Source organism: Morone saxatilis, unplaced genomic scaffold (genome assembly GCF_004916995.1).
Source record: "Morone saxatilis isolate NCDOM2014 unplaced genomic scaffold, NCSU_SB_2.0 Contig0, whole genome shotgun sequence".
Lineage (NCBI taxonomy): Eukaryota > Metazoa > Chordata > Actinopteri > Moronidae > Morone > Morone saxatilis.
Genome location: NW_023339650.1, coordinates 16351680 through 16378585, shown reverse-complemented (window position 1 = coordinate 16378585; position 26906 = coordinate 16351680). Strand labels below are relative to the sequence as shown.

The window sequence follows — 26906 nt, the reverse complement described above, 5'->3', positions numbered from 1 at the left end:
CATTCTCTGCTGGCATTTGAAACACACTCCCCGTTAACAAATGACCCTCATTTATAGCCGAGACACAGGGATGCTGCGGATGCCCACGGGGAAGATTTTCTACATGATGGATATAAATCTGCTCAAGCCATCAAATCTCATTGGCCTACGACTTACAGCCTCTCTTAGCTCATTAGACAGGCAATGCTTCTGGCACTGAGTAATTGCAAACGTATACTGTGTTAACTGCTGCAACTGCTTAGCAGTCTGTGGCAGCAAGTTGTCTCTCTTTTCTAATACGATGCTTACAAAGCCTGAAAGACTTGTTGGGATTTGGTCCAATTTAACCAATCAGTGTCAAGCTCAAGGTGTCAAAAAAAATTTAAACACAGGGGAGATAAGATAAAGCGGAGATCTAAACTCTATCTGGCTATCCATTTTATTCTCTATGGTGAAACTGCACAATCTGTTCATTTAAATTCTCTGCATTCATAGAACTCTGTTATAAACCAGTGCCTTGTTAGCAGTGTTTTTGTATACATTTCATTATAATTACTCAAAGGGGCACTGTGCTCAAAGGGAACCCAATACTGGGAGGAAAAAATAATCCTCTGGGAGAAACTGAGAGTACTTAAAAAACAAGCAAACACATTATTAACAAGAAAACAGGCATCCTATTCCACACATATGTTGCTAGCGGCTTCTGGGTATCTCTTCTGAAAGTAAAAACTGCAGGAAACCTCTCAACAGGTTTTCAACAAGAGCGTCCCTCTGGTTCAAGTGTTGATTGCACACTCTAGTGGAGAACAAACAGTATGACAGCAATGGCTGCTTCAAGCTGAGAGGGCACATCAATATATACACTAGAAAAAGGATCCACGTGTTATTTCTATATTGCTGGCTTTGCTGAATATCAGAGAGACAGTGGTGAAATCATAAAGGCGACTAGAGCTGCTCTACAGACAGTGAATAATGAAAGAGATAGCATAAGAGCAGCCTCGTGATTTTATATGCATTTATGTATTTTATGTATTATTTATTTTCTACATGTAAATAAACCTCCTTCTGATACTGTCTATAACCAATGTCAATGCTCTAGTTTGTAAATTAAATAGATATTTTTTTCTCTTTGTAAATTATCATATGTTGAAATTGATGAGATGAATCCATAATACAAATGATCATTAGTTGCATTCCTATACAAAATAGTTAAAAATTACCTTAACCTTAAACAACAATGACTGTAAAATCCTACTTTTACATAAGTAAAGGATCAGAATACTTCCTCCCCCACTGATGGAGGCAATCCCAGCATGCATTTGATCATTAATGCCAGTGTTTGGTTTGTCCGTTCTGGGCTGCTATAGAAACATGGCGTTTCAACAGACCCTTTATAAGAGGACCCTCTCTCTGAGTAGATAAAAACAGCTCATTCTAAGGTGAAAAAAACGATTCTTGTTTTCTGCTGTTTATACACTAATGAAAACATACCAATGAATATTATATTCCATTTCTGCAGATAGGTCCATCTAAATGTTACACACCAGAACAGCAAAGATATAATTGTGGTAGTTAATGTCAATTACCAGGACCAACAACAAAAAAGAGCTTCTTGCTGTGAGGTGACACTGATAACCACTGATTCACTGATTTGATCAATATCTCAAAAACACAGCACAAAATCCTTCCAATAAATCCAGTTTGTTACCCAATGTCTGTTTGGGGTGATAACATCTGTAGTGACATTCTGTGGTAAAGCTGATTTTAATAACGGCTATCTATTTTTGTCACAGTATACGTGACAAGTAGTGGGAATCTCATTTATATTGGACAGAAACTCGGCAATTACTGCCAGCTGAAGCAAAGCTGTTCCTGTTTTTTTTTTTTTTGGGGGGGGGGACTCGACCATGCCTCTAATATCCACAAATCCTCAATAAGTAAACAAATACACACATTAAAACGGTTTTAATTATTAGAGCAACCTTTTTCTCTAAATTGAGGGATTATTTTCTCAAGGCTGTTCACCAATCCTTTAATGTACCTTCATTTAATCATTCATCTTTTCATACTCTACACATGAATTACATTTATCCAACATACATCCTCTCAAGTAAGACCTCATTTAGCTTTTATTTAGGCCCTATAATCTGCATTATCCCTCCCTCCTGCTTACTTCCTTTCCCAGTTTCCCTTCCTGACTCCGTATTGTCTCTCTTTCTGCTTCCCTCTCTCACTCCATCTGTCAGGGTCAGCAGAGTGCAAAGAATCACATTAAGAAGTATTCAAATGTTGAACTAGTCGCAATTGCTATTCATACAGGCATTAAAGGCTGCCAAATCTAATTCAGCTCAGACACTATCAGTGCCACGGCCGTTCACCCAGTCGGCAGAGATAATGCAAACCACACAGGCTGATACATAGACAGTAATGTCTCCTGGATGTAATGGAGCCACAAACAACTGAGCCAGATTGCCCATACGTAGAACAATATGAACCAAAGGGGGGATAGGAAAGAAAAAGCAAAGGAGATGGATGTGACTTCATTGATACTACTACACCTGAAATGAACAAGGCTGTGATTTCTATTTCAGGAGCTGGAAAGTGACAGAGTGATTAATGCACCAAGAATGACAAATGGTAGATTGTCAAGGCTGGTAGATTAGAAATGGACATGTGTATCATAAAAAGATGCTCCACATCTTTAACTGTGAGTGTTCAGGGGACTGAATGTTAGCTATCTGCTCTCACCAGGGTTTCTGTAGTTTACACTGGCATCACAGACCTGTTTTACAAAATCCAACAAGAAACCTTCAAATCAGAAACACTTTTCCAAACTTGCATTAGCATACCACATGCATAAAAAGAGTCAAAACCGCATGAGGAAACAGACACATACACCACAGACCTTTATACTTTTGCTGACTTGAAACCACAAATGTTCCATTTCAAAGATACTTGATAGATACATAGGCATATTTAGGAAAAGGCACCATCTCTGTGCTTCAGTGTAAAACAGAAAAGTCTTAATCACAGCAAGCACCACAGTTGGATATACAGTTACACACAGTACACAGTACACTTTTGCACATCAGGCAGCATTATAGCAGATTAATATTTTTATATGTCATGGAGGCACAGGGGGACCAACATTTATGCTGCATACAGCAATTACATATAAAAGTAATAGAAAAACAAGAATTCCAATACTGCAATATAACATAATTAAACTGCTCTGTCTTAGCAAATAATCTCTTTATACCACATGTCAGTCCCCTCCTACAGCAACCTAAAGCTGATATATACAAGCATTTCCTATCATCTCCTGAAGGGGTCACTGTTGTACAAACTCCTACCAAAGATGACTCCTTTTCATAGATTGTAATGAAACTGCAACTTCTCCAACACCTTTGAAGGTCTCCAGTTGAGATGAAAATGTGTGATTGTTCCTCTATTTATCAGTTTTTTTAAATACATGCACAAATAAGTACACAAACATTTGCAAAGTAGAAATTACACCCTTTTGGCAGTGCCATAAATCAATTATAGTTTCAGCTTCACAGACTGTTGCAACTTTGATGAGTTTTGAAAATGTGAACTCAGCTAAACATAGGGGAACATTAAGCAACTCCCAGTTGCAAAAATGTCTATATTTACCAGCCCTTGACCCTAATCTTAAAGTAGCAATGTGTAAGATATGGCAAGAATTATCATTCACAATTTTTTTAAATGAACTAACATTATCCACAGAATGTAAAGAGACAACAGCTTTGACATTATGCTAAAGACGTCTATGTGTTTGCAGAGATCTACTAAAATTAGGATGCCAGTCTGTCTAACTACGGCCCATTCTATCTTGTTATACCACCTGTGCCTTGAGAGACATGAGTCACTGTAGCTTCCAGTCTGCCCCAAGTCCAACATTAAGAGGACAAAGAAGTGGAGGGAAAGAGCTGCTGCTAGCCGACAGGCAGCTGCTGCAGCCCAGGGGAGCTCTGGGAAGAGAGCTAGGGGCAGAACCAAAGGAATAGGTGCACAAGCATGGAGTAGTAAATACCTGCAGTCTTTGATCCAGAGCCATTTGCCGGTGGGAGGATAGCTAAGATGCCATCATTCTCGCTTCTCAACCTGTCTGCAGTTGCACTGTTTTAATGTAGCTATCTGTGTGCGCCCAGAGAAAAAAGTAAGCAGGGATTACTTGGTAAGTTCTGAAAGTATGTGTCTGTTATTGGATTCTGGCTGTTAGTTGTACTTTACTTTAAATTAAAGTTAGCATAACCCTGATTAATCCAAAGTATCTTCAGAATATAAGCATTTTAAAGTTGCTCTTCATATTTTGGCATCATTATGACCCATTTATTGCAATTAAATCACAGCAAAATCTTTTTATTTTCATTTCATACCATGGTAGTAAGTGGGTATTATAACCACTTGGCAATTGTTATGAGATGAGGCAAGATTGGAAGTTGTCAGTAATGTCAGTTAACTAATGTTAGCCTCCTGGTGATATGGGACCAAGCAAGGCTGTGTTAGGAAGACCCCTGAGTCAGGGATATTGAACTGATTAACGGTGAGTTAATTTAAGACTAGAGGCGCAGCCATGTGCTTTTAATGGGGATTCTCAAACGTACTACAGGGAGTTTTTAACTGGTTATGAAACAGTCTCAGTTTAATACTGATGCCGCTATATGACCTACATAAACAAGACCCTCAGCGAGAAGATTGGCTGTTTCTATACAGTTCAATTCTTAATGCCTGCCACTGGGTTCAGATTCCCCTTGAAATCAATGAAACAAGGCAGTAGAAACACTACAGCTTTTGCAACAGGGGCCGCCAGAATTAAGTCAAAATGAAAGTTCAATGTATGGGCTTTAAGTAAACATAAACATAACCATTAACAGTGATTTTTAATTCTAATTAAACCTAAAAAAGACTGGTCCTCACAAAGACATAAGAATGCTCGTACAAGAGCACACACACAAAGTAACTTATGGCTGCAGCTCTTTGTGAACCAGCAATAATAAGGTAATGATGCAATTAATAAAGTAATGGTACCAATATTTACATCATTAACATAGATGCATGCATAAAAACCTCTCTATAACACATATATACATACACTAGACATGGACATTTTGTTCAGATGCTGAAAAACAACGATCAGCTTTTGCAAATGACAGACATATCAATTCATTATCATAAAGTATATAATGTAATGTTAATATATATTATCATATGATGCCAAATCCAATTGCACCAAAATCCAGACTTTCTTGGGCTTTTTAGAAAGTCACTTAAGCGCATTCAGACATGATAATTGTCCTCTCAGCAGCTGTCAAAAAGGCAATTAAAGAAAGTGAAACCAATTAGAAGGGAATTCATTCAATAAAATACTATTTTGGCAAGAAAAGCTGAAACAGTAACTGCTACAGTGGACATGAATGTATGAGGCATGATTATAACTTAATGGACACTGAATAGTTTATGACAGTCACAAGTGGTAATAACTGTTGTGTACCACAGTGTGGTGCTCAGTGACCATAGAGTGAAGTGCCTTTTCACACACATACTCCTGATTCCATGAACTCCATTTACTCCATGTATGAGGAGAGGAGACTGACACTGTCTTGACCCATCATTTCAAACCAAATTAACACTTGAATGAATTTCCCCTTTTGTTATAACAAGCGCTCGTCTTGGCAGAGACTCAAATTTTATTTGACAGGACGACTCCCACAACTCAAAGTAATGAAGGCAGCCCATCTTCCCCTGTTAGATGAGGTGCATAAATACAGACACAGCTCATTAATAATTCTGTCACACAGGTAGGCTACGGAGAAACCAGTGACACACTTTACAGCTAAAGCACTCTAAATCCCAGAACTCATCAGCTGCAAAGGCCCACTTAGGTATTTTTGCACACTATGCCTTGAACTCTAAGACGCTTAAGACCTTGATACTGATTTTACATTATGTAGGACTATGCTAGTACACAATAATCCTGCTCCTGAGGTTTTTTTTGGATTACATTTATTATTTTTTTACAACTTGTTTACCTCTTCTTACTTCCACACCAAGGCTACAGTCTAATAGGGACGCATGATGAAAGCCACAAAGAGTTGTGAAGGTCACGAATGCACTTTAAACCAGCTGCTATCTATTGAAGACAGCCCCTCCCTGTGTGCACAAAGCTTGTGTTTGTCAATTTTTCCTTGGAGACACATAGCAGACAGCTGTGGGTTATGCTTCCTTTCCCTCAACAGCTGGAGGAGAAGTTTGGTCATCTTGTCAGCTCTGTACAGTGCGCCCTTTTTTATTGAGTGTCTCTTTGGCTCTAGCAACTTAACTCCAATCCAAATTGAATTACACCGAGCGAGCAGGCAGTGCAGTGTTCTAATCAAACCTTCACTGAATATGCAAAATATTCAGGCTACTTTTTATAAAGAGGTCAATTCAGGTAGAAGTCATTAGCCCTTACTGATTCCCCTAATTAAATCTTTGCCAGCCACAAAGGAGGAGACAAAGATAAAGGAGAAGAAGCTGAGTTTGAGGGAAGGGCTTTAAGCTTCGAGATAAGTCAGATTGTGTGAAAAAAGGCTGCAAAAATATCAGGACTGTTCACCAGATGTTTTTCTTTAATCACTGCATATTCAATTAGACACATGTCTGCATGGGGATCTTTTGTCAGGAACAAATCTGTGCCCTCTCAATGGTGCAATAATCCCTCTAACTGCTCCCCCACTCCCTAAAATAGCACAGGCTTAAGGTCTAAGAAGGCCAAGTGGGCAGTTTTGCCATGCACCAGTGCTCTAAACAGTGCTCTGAGTACCTTGGGATGGTTATGGCCTGATTGTAAACTGTGTTTGGGCGGTGTCAGAGAGGTTACACGTTATGCAAAGTGTTGACTGCAATAAATTTGAGGTAGTTAACTGCCATCATGCTCAGTGTGACCTTTACCGGACAGTGGACCCCAAGGCTGGATCCCGTCCTTCCGCTGTGAGTCAGTATTCCATACTAACAACTGGATGCAATGATTCACAAGGCCTCAGCTTTGCAGCGTAATTGGCGAGGAGGCCTTGTGAGTAAGAGGATGGAGGAATGAGCAGGGGTTGAGGCAAAGTAGCGAAAGAGAGCGAGAAGACGGAGGGAAAATAAATGCAGAGTCAAATAAGGAAATGTGAGAGGAAAAGCAAACACATGAGAGAGCGAGAGATTGCTCCGGGCGAGGTTATGGGCTGTTTTTAATGTTATTTTGTTTATACTGTCCATCTTCATTCAGGGGGAGAACTCCCCAGCGAGTCTGTCACAGTGATTCTTAATTCGCACACTAAGCGGGGGGGAGTCAGAGGGGTTACTCTGCAGAGCCCCGCGAGCACGGGTCCGCAGAAACCCTCCGGGGTCGCAATAATTATCACTGCATGTGTAATCACAAGTGACAAACCATTACTCAGACAATGCGTCACCTTTGATCGCCTGGATTTCTCTTTTGTCAATCAGCCTGAGGTGCATACGATTACAGCGGGAATCAAGAGACAGACATGACTGACTGGATCAATTATTATGAAGTGTTAAAGGGCATTTTTCATTTGGGGGGGCAGAGGGGAAATGGAGGGTCTGTTATGAAGGTCTGTCTGTTTAGCTGATTCTCTGAGTAAAGGTCGCACTGCAGTGGTCTCTGTCATAGCCAGACTGCACACCTAGCACAGACTCGCGGATTTCTTATTGAAGTATTATCTCTCAGCATGCACAAGTAGAGCATCTGTAAGAACACTAATCCTACACAAAAGGCTCATTACTCTTGATACACGTCGCTGAGACTCTAACAGATAAAGTCAGAGTAAAGACAAGCCTCTTTAGATAATGTGCTTATTCCAAATATGTTTTCTAATCATAACAGGCAGTGTGCCGACATGCATGTCTAGTGTAAAGTTTTACTTTTTTCAAGTCTAGATCTCCAATTTCAACCAATGATCCATTAATTCAAACCAATCCTGTCTGCATCAGCATGCCCTAAATGTGAACCTAAGCTCTCAGTAGTAAACAGGCATCTGTGATTATGCATGGGGAACAATTATCCAACTCCGTTCTTCTTCAGTGGTCCAAAGCCACTTCCCCTTGCCGTCTGTGTGTCTCTCTCTCTTTCTCTCACTCCCTTTTTCTGTAGATGGATGTACTATTAATGAACACATCTTAGCCAGGATGCTTGTTAGGCTTCAAGCTAATCCTGTTAGTTTGAAGCCTCGCTGTCCCCCCTGTTCATCTCAAACTGGGCTTCCATCAGGTTGTTTACTAACTGCTATAAAAGAAGGGACAGGAGCTTCAGGGATCCTCGGCTAGCTAAAGGACAAAAAGTGTAGCCTGAGACTGTGAGTGGACGGGTGGTCAGATGGAAGTCAGGAATGAAGTCCTCTACTTGTTATTATTGGCCAATGCTAGGGAAGGTTACTTCTGTGTTTTGTTCATTGACTTTAAATAAATCAGAGACCCCACTGCAGTACCCCACTAAAAAGAAAAGCATTAATCTCACAGTTTTGTCTTTTCTTCTTTTTAAAACCCAATAAAAATAATAAAGTAATTACAATTCTCTTTTACCACAAACTGGGCATGCACCTTTGCTTGAGGGTCACAAAACACAGAAAGAAAAACCTAAAGCAGCATTCAAAAAAAGGAACTATTTTATATTGGCTATGCTTGAACACACACACACAAAACCACACAAAGTATATTATTCTTCTTATTATAACTTGGTACCCTGTCAAACCTCTTTTGAACATTTATACCGTAAGCACCAATCACAGACATAAAGAATATGAATCCATTGTAACAAACCATGTTTTCATAAAATTAGTGAAAGTCATTAAGTATCAAGCGATGTTAGTGTCAGTGTATTTTGAGCTGTTAAAGAGGGTCTGGAACCCATGCATTTGTGTTATTGTTTCCAAAATGTCTGCAATTGGGATGTCAGTCTTTTCTTTTTTAATATGGCGTAAGACTGTTGCTCTGCTTTCAAAAACAGTAATAGTCTTGTTTGCATCAAGCAGACTTTGATTGTGTTTCTAATTAGCAGCCTTTCATCTGTGTGAGATTACATAAGATTTTCTGTTTTGGGCTGCTGTTTTCAGTTTATGCTAACAGATGTACTGTGAAAGAAAATTAAAATTTAAAAAAAAACAAATTAAAATCAATGCAGCTGAAGTTGCAGCTGGAGAAATACATTGCAAAGAACAGTCAATTACTCTTAAAAGCCCCATTCATATACCCCTTTCCTGTTTGGATACATAATTCTAAAGAGTATTCATAAATAAAGTTATAAATAGAAAAATATTAATATTACTTTATTATTTAACTGCTGTGTGATGTTGGCCTTTGTATTAGAACAATGTTAATACATTTGGAGGATATGAGGTTCAAATCTTGTGCTTTTGAATTTTCTATCATTGTGGATTATGCGACCCTCTGGATATCCACTAGAATATCTGATGGTTATGGAGTGGATATTACATTTTTCATTTTGTGATTTTCTCTTCTGCTGAGGAAGCAGGTTTCTTTGTTTTCCTCAAGGGCACTTACATTTGACACATTGGCGTTTGTGTGACCAAATCCAAATTGCAACCTGCCAGACAACCAGCACACCACCCTGCACCACAGTAGTGATTGTTATAAAATATACTATGTTGACTGGCCTGTTTCTTTGTGGCTAAGGTGATGAAAAGTACAATTTTGTAGGAGTTACATTTTGGCTCATATTATGCTAATCAGATTACATATAGCCCAAAAATACAAACACCTGCAAACAAAACGTGCACATAAACTAAAACAAGCATGTTTTCCGAATTTTAGAAGAGCATGCACCCACCCACACACACACATACACACACACACATGCCCACACACATGCACAGCCTTCTAGAGCCCAGTGAGCCCTGCGCTCTGACTCTGATTCACAGCTCAGTGTTTCTCTACCTCCTGAACCTAGGTTTCTAATCAGAGAATTAGCTGCAGTTTCCCCTGCCAAAATCCACACAGTAATCCATCTCACTTTGTCCACACTGTGGCTCATGCCCCACTAAAGCATTTGTCAGAATGCATGAAAGAGAGAGAGATAGGGACACAGAGAGAGGAATAGACAGACAGAGAGACAGAAAGAGATCCTGGCAGCCGGGGAAATGTGCTTTCCTGGGTGGCTTTATTAAAGCCTATTAAGTGCACAATGACAATCTTAAAATTTCTTTAGTATTGTTTCCACAAAAGAAACATGTTCTTATATTCTGAATACATTACAGCTCAGATAAATCCTTGGCTTGGCTATACTGTTGATGTTATTGTATGACTGTGAGCCTGCGTACTGCTCTGTACCTGGTGTTATGGATGCTTTTGTCGAGTGCTGGGTCAGGCCAACTGTGCATTCAACATCCGGCCGAGTCTCTCAGAGCGTGATTAATGAGGGAGGAGATGGACAACCAGGGTGCATTCTAATCACCCGCAAGGATAGGGAGAGGTATGTAAAAGGATGAAAGAGAGGGAATAAGAGAGCAAAGACAGAGAGCGAGATTATGTATTGATATTACAGTTTGCTTGATGTCATACTATCATTTGCGCTATGGTTAAAATCGTTTTCCGAGTGAAGCCCAAACCCGAATTCTCTAACGTTTCCCATCTGCAAGCACACATAGAGCCCACATACAAGCACACACACACACACACACATGCACACACACACATGCACAGGCTGAATACTCTCACAGCCTCAGAAGCAAACACGGGGACATGAAAGACACAGAGGGGGCCTTATGGGGTTAGCTTTGGCAAGGCTCAGTCCAGTGGATCAGGAAGAATTGGCCCATCTAGTTGCATACTGCAATACCCATAAGGCCTCTCACTCATGACTGTTCATGCCTCTGAACCTGGCTCTCAAAATAAAGTTACTGAGCTGTGCAGTTATTGTAGACATAGTTGGAATTATCTATGCAAATTTCAAAGTGAACATGAGCCTGTGAATACTAATGGTAAATGATAGAGAGAATTACAGCAGCCAGGTGGAGAAGATGCAGGAGGATTGGTTTGGCTAGACATTAAAGAGAAAATCTCCCTTGGGTATTCACTTATAATGTTAAGCCTGTGATATTCAGAGCATTTAAATAGTTTCATACAGTTTGTGAGGAAGTGCAAATTATTTTACAGCCTTATTTTTGTCTATATGAGTTACATATTTCCTTTTTTTTCCAGAATATCTTGGAATTTGAACAGAAAACAGGGAGTCTAGCGAAAAAGCCATTGCACTAATTATAAATGGGAAATAGTTTGGCATTTTTTGGAAATATAATCAATCACCGTATCACTCCCATAGTTTAATTCCAGTACAAACAGTCCAGTCCATAAATCCTCAAGTAAAATCATAATTTTTTACACAGTTGTTTATGGATGAAACAAACAAGATATAATGTGTTAATTAGTGAGCTTTAGAGGTGCTGGTTGGGGGATTTTATTACCTTTGGACGGAGCCAAGTTAGCTGTTTCCCTGTCTTCAGGCTTTGTTCTCAGCTAAGCTAACCAGTTGCTGGCTGTATAGCTTCACATTTAATAGACAGATATGGGAGTCATATTGATCTTCTCATGTAACTCTCTGCAACAGAGCGAACAAGTGTACTTCTCGAACTGTTGAACAGGTTTTAAGGCACTTATAGTGCAATAACAATAATTTTACAAGGGCAAGAGGAATGCTGAATTTACAAAGTGAGTTTGAGGTCAGTATGTTTTTTAGCATCAGCATTAACCTCACTGTCCTGCGTATTCTACATTATTTCTTGTCATATTCTGATGGGTGGATTTGATTGATTGATTGACTTTTTTATTAGAAAGAGAAATTGGTTTTCAGTGTATTTAGAAAATTGAACATACACAATGACAATTTACACAACAAAAACAATCAAAGACACACATGGCAGACCAATATACGGCGTCATATCAGACAAGAAGAGGAAAAAGAATCCAGCGATTAAACCAAACATGCCATGAAGACCACCAATTTGGATTGACAACAAGTTTTCACCACATATTTCACACAATTTGCAAAACAGTTGCAGAGTCACAAGACTTATCCCATCAGAGTCTACAGTAGGAGTGCTCTAAATATTCCAAAATGACAATGCATCAACTGTATTTGGCCAGTTATTAACAAGAATAATAAATAAAATCAGATCCACAAATACAATATATGCCTCCAGTAGGCATACTTTAACACTGCCAACACAAATACACTTCAAGCAGAGCTCCTTACACACTCTCCTTCTACCTGTGCCTGCTCAGTCTTCTCCTCCTTACCGGTGTAGTTCAGTTTGTGTGTCCTGTGCTCCTTGCTATGCATCATGTTGGCCCAAAATGACGATTGATTGCAGTGCCACTGCCTTTGTAATCCGCTTAGGATGGATTTTGCATCTAAATCACTTTATTATTTATGTGCCTAACTCTTGCCAATGCCATTTGGAGGCAGTATGATTGGTGATCCATCACACATTATCCTTCACTGTGGTCATTAATATTGTAATGGGATGGACCTTCACCATGAAACTTCCAGGTGGAAGAGAATGCAGATCTCTTCTGGGAGGGTCAGACTACTCAAAACAGGAGTCAACAGAGGGAAGATTATCAGGTGTGCTTGCTACCAGATGGACTCTCAAGAGATGTTGTTAGTTCGCCCTCTCTCTGCTATTAACCTCTCTCTGCCGTTCTCCTTCTCTCCTCTGCTCCCAGGTTGCACAGCAGCTTGTATCTTCATACATGGCCTCTCTTAGAAAAATATGGGATGTTATTCTTTCATTGTCCTTTTCCATCAGGGCTTCAATCACCACCTGCCAATCACACACATCTGCTGCCTACAGGCAGAGACACACAAGCGCACAGTCACATCAGGACAGTTGAAACAACCACTTCTGTAGATGAGAAAAACACGAAAAGAAAGATACTCATCTCACCACATAAAGGGCAAGAGTGATATGCATCGCAAAGGAGCTTGACAATCAGAACTTCGTAAAATCTCACAAAAATCTTTCAAAAACCTGAGTTTTATTTTAGCTAGCTGCAATATACAGCACTGGGCGTTCAGATAGCATACGAGTTATATAGCCTACTGTTAGTGCATATGTGTAAATTTGGAGACTCAGCAGTAGCATGTTCATACTTAGTGCATGCTGGGAGAGCTAAGGGCAAAAAATCTGTCACTTTTTGTCTCTATGGCAGCCCCCTGAGTCCACTGTAGAGCGAGGCCATAGAGATGCAGCAGATAGATCTCAGTGGGTGAAGACGGAAACTGCTCGGATGCATTTGACGTTCATGGATGCCAGCAATCATCATGTCACTGTGTCACGAGGAATTCCCCCCAGTCAGCTTTTAGCCGGAGGGTAGGGAACACACAACAACACAAGTAAGATGTAGAGATATTTGTTCTTAACGTGACTTATGCCACAGCAGAGCAGCTGACCTCAGACGTCTTTAATACTTATGTGACTGTAAGTGGGATTGTAGCGAAATTGAAACTAGCTTGGGCGCCAAAATGACTGGTGCTGTCTCCTATTTACAAAGCACACAATGCAATCATTTTAGGCTTTTTAAGTCCTTTCATATTGGAAAACGTAACAAAATAAGGTATATGTGAAGATGTCAGAATGCACACTAAATGTATTGATCATGCAGAATTATTTCTGCTAATTAGACCTCTTTCCTGGATTGTGACTGCATGTACAATCTGTGCTTCATTTGGTACACTTCAGTACATCAGCACATCTGGACCAGTTAACACATGCATTTAAAGTGGCTAGTTTTGTTTAGCTTTGCTATGTAACAAACAGCACACTTTCGTGGCTAAATGGAGCACAGCCATTGACATTTCCCTCGCTCGCTTGTAAGCTTTTTTTCACCTGAGCAACATACACAAGCAATATTATTAGTACAGCCAGAATAACTGAAACACCCATGTAGGTTTGAAGTGCCTTTAAAACTAATTTTGGATAATGGTGAGACATTACATTTCTTGGAGTGCTTCATAATGTCATTGATGTCTGCATGTCTGGTATAATTTCTATTAAAGTGTATTTATTTCCTGTATACTAACACCCAAGACAGAGTACACTATCGATATTTGTATATCTCATAGCTTTAACTGAAATGCAGCCTGGGTTTAAATGTTTCAGCACCATGACGAGAGATAAGACGGAAGAAAATAATACTTAAACATACTTTACAGTATTAAATGGGAAAAAGCGTGGGTTGATATGTTTCAGCACAATGGAGAGAGACATAAAAGAATGCTAAATATATTTTTTCACATTTTTTGCACAAATTTCGGTGTTAATTGACACTTTCTTCCCACAGTGCTATTCAGAGAGAAAATGGAAGAGCTACTCACAGCTGCAAAACATTAGAACCTATTTTCAGTAGTGGTGATGCAGCTCGTCTTATTAAACATTTTGCTTTCTCTTCTCAGTTTATTCATTTTAAATTGGCAGGTGCAGCCCAAAATTCATGGATAAATGTTTTTACATCTAGTATCATTTACTGCAAAGTGCATTTATTTCTTGTATATTAACTGACAAAACAATACAGATTTTTACTTTATAGTATTTATTGGGACATCGTCTGGGTTTGAATGCTTCAGCACCATAGAGAGAGACAGCAGAAGAAAGATTCTTCACGTGTGCTCTGCAAGACTTCAACATCTGTGTTCATGTGGAGTGCTTTTAGAGAAATATCTTCACGCTCGTAACCCTGAATTGCGTAGAGGCGCTGCACTCGCGCCATTCAGAAAAGCATTGCATGCACTGCTATTTAGTAATGATTGCTGTGCTCACAATCGTAGATGTGATCTCATAAACTCCTATTCATATTTGATAGGGTAATGGAGCATCCATTTTTTTCACTCAGCGACGGGGGGAGGAACGTGCTGCCAGCTGTGTTATTATAGAATTTTTGCATTCTTTCATCAGCTGTTTTTCATCCATACGCACAGAGACAGAGACAGTTTCATCTTCTGTGGTGGCTTTGACCTTTGACACTTGTGTATCATTGAGTGCACAGATTAGTCATCACCAGTGCATCTGAGTAGCTGAGGTAGATCTGTGCAGTCACAGTTTGATGTGATTATTCCACTGACCTCTTTTCCAGTGACCACTGCCAAGAAAACCATGCTTTTCAAACATCCACAACGGCATGTTCTGCTTCTTGGACTGTGGATGATATCAGTAAACAAAGCCAGTGATTGTTGAAACACCAACGTATTTAAATGCAACTCCCGCAGTAACACAGCAATATAAGCTTACCTACAGATGTGATTTCTGAAATTGAGGTGCAATCAACCTCCAAATAATAACACTTTAATGAAATGTTTTCGAACAGGAAGATAAATCCTTTTGCGGAGGTCATTCCTCAACTCCAAATCATTATGTGGCTGATTCATTTCTCCACCATGTTAATATAAAAAGCATCAGCTTGGGAGGATGAGACTGAGGGTGCCCTTAATTGTCAATTAAGCATGTATCTCCCAGTCATACTCCTGCCACATGACTTGCAGATTGAGTGATAACAATGAGGGCAGGATTGCTTCGCTGCGATGTCAGTTTGAATTGAACTCTGGAGTAATGAAAATACTTTCGATTATGTTTGCTTTCTCAACCAAAAACAAGCAATCACACGTGAAAAGATTCAAATCATTTGCAGATAAGTAACAAATAAATCTCTAACACTGTTATGGATATGGTAGAGCGCTCAGAGATGGTTTTTGGCTCTGACTGGTGATAGTCCTGGTTGCAACTAGGTTTTAATGACTGATGTGTTTTTCTGCTTTTTTGATGATTAAAACATCCATAATGCCAAATATCAAACTAATGAAAGATTTAAAGAGCAACAACACATTAGCCACCATTAATCAGGCAAAGGGAGCTCATCATCACTTGCTGTTGACTTTTTGTCTTTACTATCATGGAACGATAGACAGAGGAGCACAAAACATTCCATTAACCATTGTTGCTATATTTTCAAGTTATGTTAGATCATAAAATCAGTTTTAAGAGTGAAGATCTTATATGTAAAGGAAAGATATTAAACATCTATCCAAACAGACAGGCCTTCACAAACAGCCAGCATCATCTTAACAATAGGAAAGCAAATGAAGAAACCACCTAGGTCCCTCAGCAGCCAGATGGATTTTAAGAAGAGGCTGAGACAGATGAGACAGATTATTGGTTTGATGTTAAGGTTGATGAATGCAGTCGAGAAAAAAAAGGCAGACTGATAACCTGTCCTGTTGATGCAGAGGAGACACAATAACCTTTAAATCAGCTCTGTACTTTCTTTCTTCAAGTATTCAGTTTTTATCCTGCACATACATTTTGTTTGTTACAGCTAATGTTCATTAACACAGGAGTGAACAGTCTGGGGGATATTATTTTCACTAGGTAATGGCCTAAACTGGGATTATTGATTTTATTGAGTCCTGCTGAAATGTCTATGAAGACAATATCTTCATAGCTGAAGCAACACTCTAGCCTCCCTCAGATCAGACAGACTACATTTAATGGCTTAAATTACGTGGTGTTATAATGAAGGAAGTCTGCAAGGTAGTTCTGTCAACAAAGGTCTGCTGGGCCTCCATCTCAACGCTAGTGTCCACCCGTAGGTTCTCATATTATCATCCCTTATCTCTGCTGTGTAGAGCTTGAATGTTTTCTTGTAGGGAGCAAACAGCCTTGTCAAATATCAACTGTCTACATATTCTATATCCACATTATAATAAACCCGCATTATAATAACTAACTAAACGTCCATCATGCACTGCTCTCTTTAATCAACTCATACTAACATTTTTAAAATTCTGTAACACCAAACATATTGCACTTTGCTGCACCTCTACCTCCTCCCCAGGGTCCCCTTGTAGGAGTCTATATTTCCTCAGGGGGGAATTTATTATTGTCACTCTCCAGTCTCTGCTGGGAGGGCTTGGTGTCAAAGCCTAAATATACACTCCACATGAATTCCTCATTCACATATTCCTGTTGTGCACTTAACGTCCATCATACACTGCTCCCTTTGATCGTCTGATATTTTTAATTGTGTAATATACTGACCCCCGGGGATATATGCACTCTTTACACTGTACCTTAGTTGCAAGGTTGCAGAGAAATAAATCAAAAGCCTTTCTCTTGCTTGTATGCAGTATTGTCCAGTCATGATCATTCTAAAAAGATGTTTTAAAATGCATAGGAATGCGCTGCTGCTGTGTCTTTGTAATTCCTCCCAATAGGCGTCACAAAGATCTGACAAGTTCTAAAAAGATAAGGCTCAAGACGACGTCCTTTACAGACAAAACTAATTCTGACTGAGCACAACAAATGTGAATGAAAAACATTTCCCAGTCAACCGCCACAAAAACAAACCACTGCAAAGTGGCATGCACAGTAGAAATCCATGATTGCACAGCATACTGTAGCTGCATCCCATGCCACTTAACATATTCTGGTCTGCTCAAGTTGTGTGTCTCAAGAACTTTGACATACTTTTTACAAGTTGCTGCCTGGTAAATGTTAAAATCAAACTGCTCTTACATTCACTAGTGGATCAGTTAAAGCATTCAGCAGGGAATTTCTCTAAAATAGTGTGACAACAAACACAGTCACTTCAGCATTTAGGAGCCAAGGGAAGTTCTAAACTAAAAGTCTGAGAGATGCCTGAGGCATCTTGTGTTCCCAAGAGAGACAATCCATTCCTCTAGCAAAGCACTGGCTTTAACAAAACATTCTGTATTTCAAGGGGAAAGTTTTTGCGAAGTGCTGTATAGACTGTATCTTACTGGCCCTTCATGAGTGCCTAATAGCATCTGCAATACAAGCAATGCAGAAATTCTCACTAAAGACAGAAAAAGCAAAAGGAAACAACACTCACCAAGAGGCTGTCCAGCGATGATACGGGCGTTTTCTCCCGCCACAGCTGCTCGGGCGTTCCTCTCGTTCAAATACTGTACGAAGGCGTAACCCTTGTGCACAGAGCAACCCACTATCTTGCCGTACTTGGCAAAGATGACCTCTATGTCGGTCTTCTTGACGATGGCTGTGTTGAGGTTGCCGATAAAGACTCTGGAATTGAGGGAGCGTGGATCATTCTTGTTGGTTACGTTGCTGGTCTGGGTTTTACCAGTCATTCTCCACCAGTTGCCCTCCTGGGACACAGACAGAGGGGGGAGGGGAGGACATGGCTTTAGAGGTTTTGGACAGGCCAACTCCAGCTAACTCTACTAAAGGCTATGGAACCCCAAAGTCTACAATATTAAATTAATAAATAAGACATTAAACCTCTAAACCATCAAATAATTTAGGGGACCAGTGTCAGCTCAGTCTTCCAATTGTGTAGGAGAAACTATAGTGGCCATGAAAGGCAATGCAGAGCCTGTGTTTGGTTTGAACACCAAACACAAGATTTACCTCAGCTGCATTGTGATTTCAAAGATGTTTCTCAGAAAAATCACTGAAGAGAACTCTGATAAGGAAAGAAATACTTTCTCTGTGGTTTCTCTAGCCAACAGGAATTAGCTACTTAGCTAGCTCGCAGTTGCCAAGCTTGCTGAGAGACTGGGTAGATGTGTTTGGCTGTAAAAAGAGACCATTGTAAAAACAAAAAATAAAAATGTATAAAAATGTCATTAGGCAAAACCTAACCTGAAAAGGTAAGTTTGTAAAATAACTTAAAATATGAAAATAAGAAAAACATGAAAATAAAATAACATTTCAAGTTTTAATATACTTTTTTAATTACTTTACAATGTATTGGCTTATTTATTGTATTACATTTATTTATATAGGCTACATGTTATTCTACTCGCTCATATATTTATTTCATAATGTCTTATTTATTCATTAAATAATGTCATATTCATTCACTTTAGGGCTCCATAAAACAAGGTTTGTATTTAAATTTGCTGTTCAAATCAACAATATAAATATATATTGACAGTCAATAAATATAAAGTGATTTTTTGGTTGATGAAGGCTTTTGTTGATGAAGGTATACCTTATTTAATTCAAGGTCACTGGCCAGCCAACTGCTTACCTAAGCCACATTTTTTGCATGGTTGAAATGCTACCACTGGATGGCTGAGTGAGAGAATTGGAAGGAGCAACAATATGTGAATGTCGCAGCAGTTTCCTCTGCTTTGTGAGAAAGCAAATACAGTAGCTGTCAGTGGGAAAGCTTTGCTATCTCAATACCCATATTGTTGCATCCCTAATGCTTTGTGTGCCATTTCACTGATCACAGAATGCGTGGGCTGTAATTCATGTTACAGTTTTATTCAGACTTTTTGTGCTGTCAAGTTATCAGCGTACATTAGCCTCAGCTTTTGTAGGCCTCCCCTGCAATTATTTCTAAGTGACCTTTTCATAACCTGAATGTTAGTTTTCATGGAAGACTACTTGCTGCATGATCAGGGAAATTATATCTCCCAAGGAAAGGATGCACTATTGAACAATTAAAGTTCTATATTAAATCATAGTTAACATAAAGTCTACATATATTTAACTAGCTCCCACATATTTCTCTATGCTTTTTCCATTGATTTTCTTTTTATGCACTCACGTCATTTATTTTTACAGCTGTAGAAATCCAGGTTTTCATTACAGTTTATATTCCAAAATGGATTACACTTAGTCCATTAAATACTGTGAAATATTGTGAATAAAACACTGAATATTCAATATTTGCCTCTTCCCTGACATATGGTGATAACAACTATTCAGCTTTCAGACGAAGAACCTGAATAATGGATCCAATCCTTAGTAAATAGGATTAGTAACCAAGGTAACACTGATGTTGTTGGAATATTGTGTAGATACACACATATGCACACACATTTTGTCAGTGGCAGTCTTTTCTTTTTCCTTTATCCAACTTAATTTTCTGTTGCAAGAGGCTGCAGATTACAGCTCAGCCTCCCTGGTTTGACACCGTGTGGCCTCAGTATCTTCACAATTACACGATGTAGCTTTATTGTGAAGTGCTATACTATAATGGGTTCGTTCAACTAATTATAGCATGGTATGAGATTATGTCAAAAATACAGTGAGAGGATGTAATTCACAAACTGAGTGATGGTTAAATTCTGTCGTAAGGTCAGTTGTTCTGTACCTATAGTAGATGAAGGAGAAAACTGTCCAGTCATCCAGGAAATACAAGAGCAGCCATGTGATTTACAGTGAAGAGATTCTCTGTCAGGCATCCATTACACCTGAGACCATGCTAGACATTCAACTGCTCATGGATAAACACATATTATTTCACTTGGCAGCACGTGTTTTTAGCATTACATCACCTACACAATAATGCTACTCGCTTTCCAATGACTATTTGACACCCACTACGGGTGCATGGCGATTCACGGCTCATACAGGCTCGCTGTTTACAGTGCCGCATCGATGGTGTGTGTTGTTTCTGCGTGTGGGTGTGTGTGGGAATAAACTGCTGCTCGCCATCTCTCAAGTGGCCTTGACATTTATCAGCAGCAGATACTGAAAATTAATGTGGCGCAGGCACACACACACATGCATGTGCTAACTCAAATGAGCTCCACAATGACCACCTAACGGCAGTTTAAACCCACAATCTGACACCCATCCCATATTGATGTTCGTGGACAGGTCATGGGGAACATGACAAATCAGTGGAGAAGCGTTAGATTGCCTCTGTCGTCAGATAAATCAGGACTGGGTAACGGTCACGGAGCCCTTTTACCGCTTTTTACTGTTATATTTCATGTTGTCTTGTCTGTTGTTTTCTTTGGACCAGGACATTAATTTATTCCATCAGTGGTTTTCCTGCTGACCTTGCCGTTTAGTTTATTTACAACCTCCATTAAGCTTCTCATCCTATCAGGTGATAGCGTCATGAGGAGAAACATGGGAAAACAACACAGGAAGTGATAGGCAGCGGGAGTGTAATTGGCAAAATAATTGTTCCGAGTGACTTGACATTTGTTATCAAAAAAGAGCTTCATTCCAGAAATGCGGTCTACAAACTGCTTTTAGAGCAACCTGGTGTTCAAAGCACGCTCTTTAAAAATTATTACACCTTCTACAGTACTGCCTTTTTGTCAGTAAAGAGCTGAAGACAGATAAGTCTTCATTTTCACTTTCATGCCAGCATGGTCGTGTCAGAATAGGTGTCACATTTTTCAAAAGGTGGATGTCTCCTTTTGGAATGAAACACTGCTCTTGTGGCATTACAGAAAATTCTGGGAAGCCTTGCCTCTAATACGGTACTAAAAAAATCCCAATCTCATGTCAATGATAAAGAAATAAGGATAAGGTCATGGGAAAAAGCACCAAGGTCATGTGCTTGACGGTACTGCTGTGTTGGGAAAGTGGTTGAGTGAAAAAAGAATTTAATACAAAAAGTAGCCATATTACGGAGTTGTGCCTTGCTCTGAAATGCATTGTGCTTTGGTAGACAGGCTCTTAAAAGGTTGTTGTTTGGGTCTGGCCACCTGCCTGATTTATAGACATTTTTTCATGGAGGGAGGGAACTCATTGAATTGATTCCTTTTGTAATTTCCTACCACTCCACTATTGTACATTTCTCTTCGCCATGCCTCAGCCACTCTGCTCTGATTGTTGCCAAGGCAGCTTGACGGGCTGAGGAAAGGCTGGAGAAGCTGCTCAGTGAAACAGAACAGAGGAAGGTAGCCTGATACACCTTTTTCAATGGTGTTGCTGCCATGTACTGCAGAGGTGGAATAATTGCTTCATAGATTCCTTCCATTTATATCTTGTCTTAAAATGTGTCTCTCTGCCTGTGAAAGCAATGGGGAACACCGAGAAATAAATCCCCTCTATTTGTAAATCAATGCCACTATTTGTATTGTAGGCTGCAGAGCATTTCTGTGGTGCAACCAGCCATAAATTTGTGCACTTTTGTGAAGCGTGGTCCTTTCCTGCCCCGCAAAGACAAACTGCAGTCACAACATTTTGCCTGGTTTGAAGGTAGAGGAATAGTTGTGGAAATGTAATTTAATATGAACAGCATAATGGCCTTGAAGCAATTAAATGCCATATAAGACAATCCATGCTTCTACCTTGCCCTTGTAAAAATGTGTTTAGTCTTAAAGAGAAAGAAACCTAGTTTTCCCCACACTTCCAATCAGTTGCTGCCCTTTGGCTTTATGAGTCAAGGCACACAGTGTTGGGCCGGAATTCAACTCAGTAAGTAGACAGCTACAGCAAGGACGGTCTATAAAAACAAGAGGAACAACTCTAATTTTGCCTGCCAAGGGTGCTTGAAGCGCTGTAAAAGCATAAATGAATTACTATGAATGGGACATTTACACAACATCCCGATTTATGACTATCACAAGTTATAACTGAGGGATATTTATTTCTGAACAATACCTACGGAGAAAGACAGCAAATTCTTGAGTTAAGTGTTTAGTTTAACCTATAATGGTGTGAGGAGACATTAAGGGGTGTGTGTTTGTGTCTACTAACCACAACCATGGAACTCAAGCTGTGTCAAACGTCTTTGATAGTCATCTTCCATGCTTGTTTTAGAGGAAAACTGAATTAGATATCAACATGCAGTGTGAGTAGATCATCTTGTTTTTTTATTAAGGGAGGATGTTAGGAACAAGCCAGCAGGTGAGAACACAGTTGGACAATATATTAAGGGACGGCAATGTATAGCTTTTCTCCCTCATGAAAATGAACTATTTATTGTCATTGTTGTTTAACTTAATGTATTTTGTATTGTTACCTTTTGTACTGCAACCATTTGGTTTTAAAATGACTACATGTGATGTGAAAGAGGTAGTGACTTATTTCCAGCTGCGGCAGGCAGTTTTTTCAGCCCAAAAAAGCTCTTATAAACCAACTTTGCCCTTACTGACAAAGTTAGTGATTATCTAGCTAGAATTTAGCAGCTAAGAGAAAGACATATTTTTCTCATACAGTTGGTGGAGACCAAATCAGAGCTGAAAGGAGAGTGGACATTGTGCTTACATTAGCCAGTTGGTCGGAGACACAACACGCCAAATAAATGCAAACATTTCTCTGCCTCTGCAAAGCATGCAAGTTTGCAATTGTTTGCTACCACATTCATCACATAAACTTTATTACATGATAATATGTCAGTGTAGTTTTAACAGCTATTCTACTGCCTCTAAATAGTCAAACAATCAATTTAACCTACTGATAAAGTTAAATCATAATATTTAAGGTTATAAACTTGGTGGTATCAAACATTTGTTGATAGCATGACACTGCTGTTCCAGTAGGCCTCAGTATGTATCATGGACAAATATTTAATTAATAATGACAATTCAGTAATGTAACCTATTATAATATTTTCATAAAATGGTAGAAACTTATTCAAAAAGGGGAAAATATTGAGGAAAACTACTGTCACTCACTTTTCCACCAACCTTGCATTTACTGATACTAGAGAGTGTTAATTGAGCATCCCGTTGAGGGAATAAGAATTGAGGGGTCTCCTTCTTTACTTATTTGGGTGATTTACTGTATATTTATGCTCTTGAGAGAAAGACTATACCATATTTACCTCATATATTTTACCAAACTTCTATACCACAGCCTTTCTCAGCAGGGCCTTGTCTTCTTACCTGCAGCAAACCTCATTTTACTACAAATAGTGACTGTATGCTCTGCAGCTCCAACCTTTTTTTTCGTCCTTCCAAACTCTGTTCTCAGAAAATTCATTAACTATAAGAAAGCCTGGAGCAATGATACAATTAGCTAAGATGCAAATGGAGCCATTTCTCAGTTGGCCCTTGTTCACCTGCGGTGTGGAAACGGGTAAAATGAGGTAGGAGAGACTGCTGTGTGCCGGGGCATGGCAGACATGGGATGATATACGAGTGGAATTTGTTATTGTCCAGGGGGAGTCCGCTGTTTGTGATGGACAGGGAAACACTTCAACTGGAATGACAAGATTTCATTTCTTTCTGTCGTCATATACAGCACAGAGTTGAAACTAATCTGGTCAAACACAGTGAGCTGTTGAGCGCAGAATAGATCAATCTCTGTCTGCTCTTAATCCAATTTGATTGGTAAGGATAGCACCAGGGTGTTTTATGGCATAAAACCCACTCTGCATGATTGTTTTGAAAGCTTCCTCTCCACTATGGAACATAGCTCCAAAGGATATTTAAAAGCTTTCTCTCCACAGTGCAGCGAGATATTCCCATTTTCTCCAAATGGGCAGACAGACAAACAGCATCTGTTTCTGAGAAGCACAATCAGGGTGTTTATGAGCACATCAAGCATATGTCTTTTTAGGATAAAATCAACATAAAGACACTTGGGCATTCATGGAAAATTGTTGCAATCCTTCAGTTTAGTACGAGTGGCAAAACAACAAATGAAACATTCTCAAGGTTAGGAGACACTGGGTCCAACCACTTCATATACTGCTGGTTACTATAGCAATGCATCATGTTTCATGCACTTATCAGATGTTTTGAATGAAAATGATTATCTCTCAGACGTGTAAATGTGGAGTGTAAATGAAGCATCACAAAATAAAAATGGAAAAGTAACAGCGCAGAGTGTATATAAGTACACTCTCATGGAAATAAAGTGTAAATAAACTTTTCACCTCTGCACGATTCCATGCTAAGTGCATACACTCTCAAACTCAATTTTCTTACATTTTCATGCCTATTGCATTCACTTTGACACATTTTAAAACAGAAACTAAGGTAAGGCGTGACTACTCCCAAAGACTGATACAATGAGAGGTTCATTTGTCTCACTCTACTATATATTATATACACATTTAAGATACAGTTGTTTAGGGCAACAGCAGTATCACAATTTAAGTAACTAAAATGTTGACTGCAACTGTAACTACTTTCAATCTAATTGTTGGTATGACAAAATAAATTCATCGTATCACACTTTATACAGCACTCTGTATACCAGCTTGAATAGTCTGTGTTTGTTCATTTTAAACCTGCAATAACAGATTATTAGCTCTAATTACACTATCACTAACTTTGTCTGTCTGCTGTCTGGGCTGGGCAGGTAGTGTGCATTGGGCTTTGAGAGCTTTATTGCTGAGAACAGCTGCCTGCTGCCAAGACCAGAACAATAAAGTTATGGGTCGGAAAACCAAAAGAATGAACTATAAAGCTGTGATGAGCTGAGGGGAGCTGCAGAGGGAAGATTTTCTATGGGGTCATTACTACAGGTAGACCTGAAAGGAATGCAAACACAGATGTTTAGGAAAGATTTTAGTTGCACTTTGAAATTGGTAATTGGGGCATACTGTGGAAACACCACACATGCATTTAATTAAAGGTTAACAGGACAATTAGAGAGGTGGGACACTGCTGTTTTGATTGTAGTCAGTTCTTTCCTATTGCTTACTATTGCTATTCTGTAATAAAATATCTTATCTGGTGCAATTGCATTATAACCAATAATGATCAGCAAACTACACTAAAAATGTAAAATGACATAACTGCAACCAGTGTGTTTAAACATGCTAAAATATTGTAGTGGTATGCTTTGATTTGGTGGGTCTAATGTATTTGGCCGTTGACCGTTCTGCTCTCCTAATTAAATTTGGATGTGTCATCATTAGCGCTCCAAGTTGCAGCTGCAGCTGGGACAAATTTTTAATGGGGGCAAATTAGCATTTGTTAACATCTACTCTGCAGGAGAGGTAAAACAAAGTCCCAACTCTTCATTAGGAGCATTAATCTACACTTTAAAAAGTGTGCTGAAAACACAAACTGTAGCCCAAGCTTCAGTATCTACAAGAGTCATGTAGCCAAACAGCAGCATGTATTGTCAGAGTAGGGGACATTTCATTTAATCTTGTTTTCAGCTCGCCACAATTAACAGTTTGCAGAAGGATATTTCTTATTTATGGGTGCCCTTGTGAGCTGCGCTGTGCTCAATAGCCTGTATTGTATGAGGATGACAGGCAATTTTTTGGCTTCAAAGGCTTGGCAACAGCTCAGTGGAATTTAAATGACCTTAAAATTCACAGGTCTCGTTTATGGAATTACTATGCAGAAAAGCAGGAATATTATCTGTATAATGTCATCAAAATAAGCAAATTTTTCAAATTATATGCACTTTGCTCGCACTCTGGGCTATGCATATGAATGCTGAATGTGTTCTCTTATTGAGTAAAATTCCAAGAGGTCATAGTGAAGACATATTTGGCATTGCCTCTTCTCTAGTGGCGTTGCACAGAGGGGCTGGTTGGCCATCTGTAGCCTTGCCACGACCTATGTGTCAGCAAAAGCCTCGTCCAGCAGCAGCTGCCCTTACCGTTTTATGAGAAGGTGCTTGCCCATGACCCTCCTCGGGTTTGTGTACACATTTCTGCTGGTGGTGAAGCAGGGTGCGGTGGCTCGGATGCACAGAGAGGCAGAAGTCCTGCTCTCTGTCAACTGTGAAGTGCAGCTGGCCTGACCACACGCTCACACCGCAAGCAACACAATCAATCAAGTCGCCGGAAATTCATTAATTTCATATTGAGGTGAGCAGCCGGGGAAACTCTGCCTACACATGCAGAGTTGGCCAAGAAAATTTGGCCATGGCTCTCCTTTATGTGGCCATCAGGCTTCAATGAGCAGGTTTCCTGCTTTGCTGTCTCCAATGTCAGTTTCATTTTTATTCATAATCATTTTGCCTGCCAAGTGCAAAATGGATGAGAAGTTTATTCTAGTTATTCATCGCTCTCCACATGACAGGAATAAACATCCCAGAACCATTGCTGTTTAGTGCCGAGGGCAAGTCATTTTATGCAACTGGAGTTTCTCAAAACACTTGTTGGTCAAAGAGGGCAACTTAAAAATGACAATATGTGGACATACAGTAAGTAAATATATTGGATCCACATAGTTCTCTTTCCTGCGGACTCCCAAAGAA

The 26906-nt window shown here is 39.4% G+C and overlaps 1 protein-coding gene across 2 annotated transcripts in view; it reads right to left on the bottom strand.

The window, feature by feature from the left end:
* The window catches only part of LOC118323983 (RNA-binding Raly-like protein), a 53014-nt gene extending 34847 nt beyond the window's left edge, over nucleotides 1–18167 (bottom strand). For both annotated transcript variants that reach the window (XM_035656083.1, XM_035656090.1), the window contains exon 1: nucleotides 17905–18167. In XM_035656083.1, the coding sequence (XP_035511976.1) occupies nucleotides 17905–18160 (256 nt within the window). In that variant the 5' untranslated portion in view covers nucleotides 18161–18167. The remainder of the gene's footprint in view (nucleotides 1–17904) is intronic.
* Between the last annotated feature and the right edge of the window lie 8739 nt (nucleotides 18168–26906).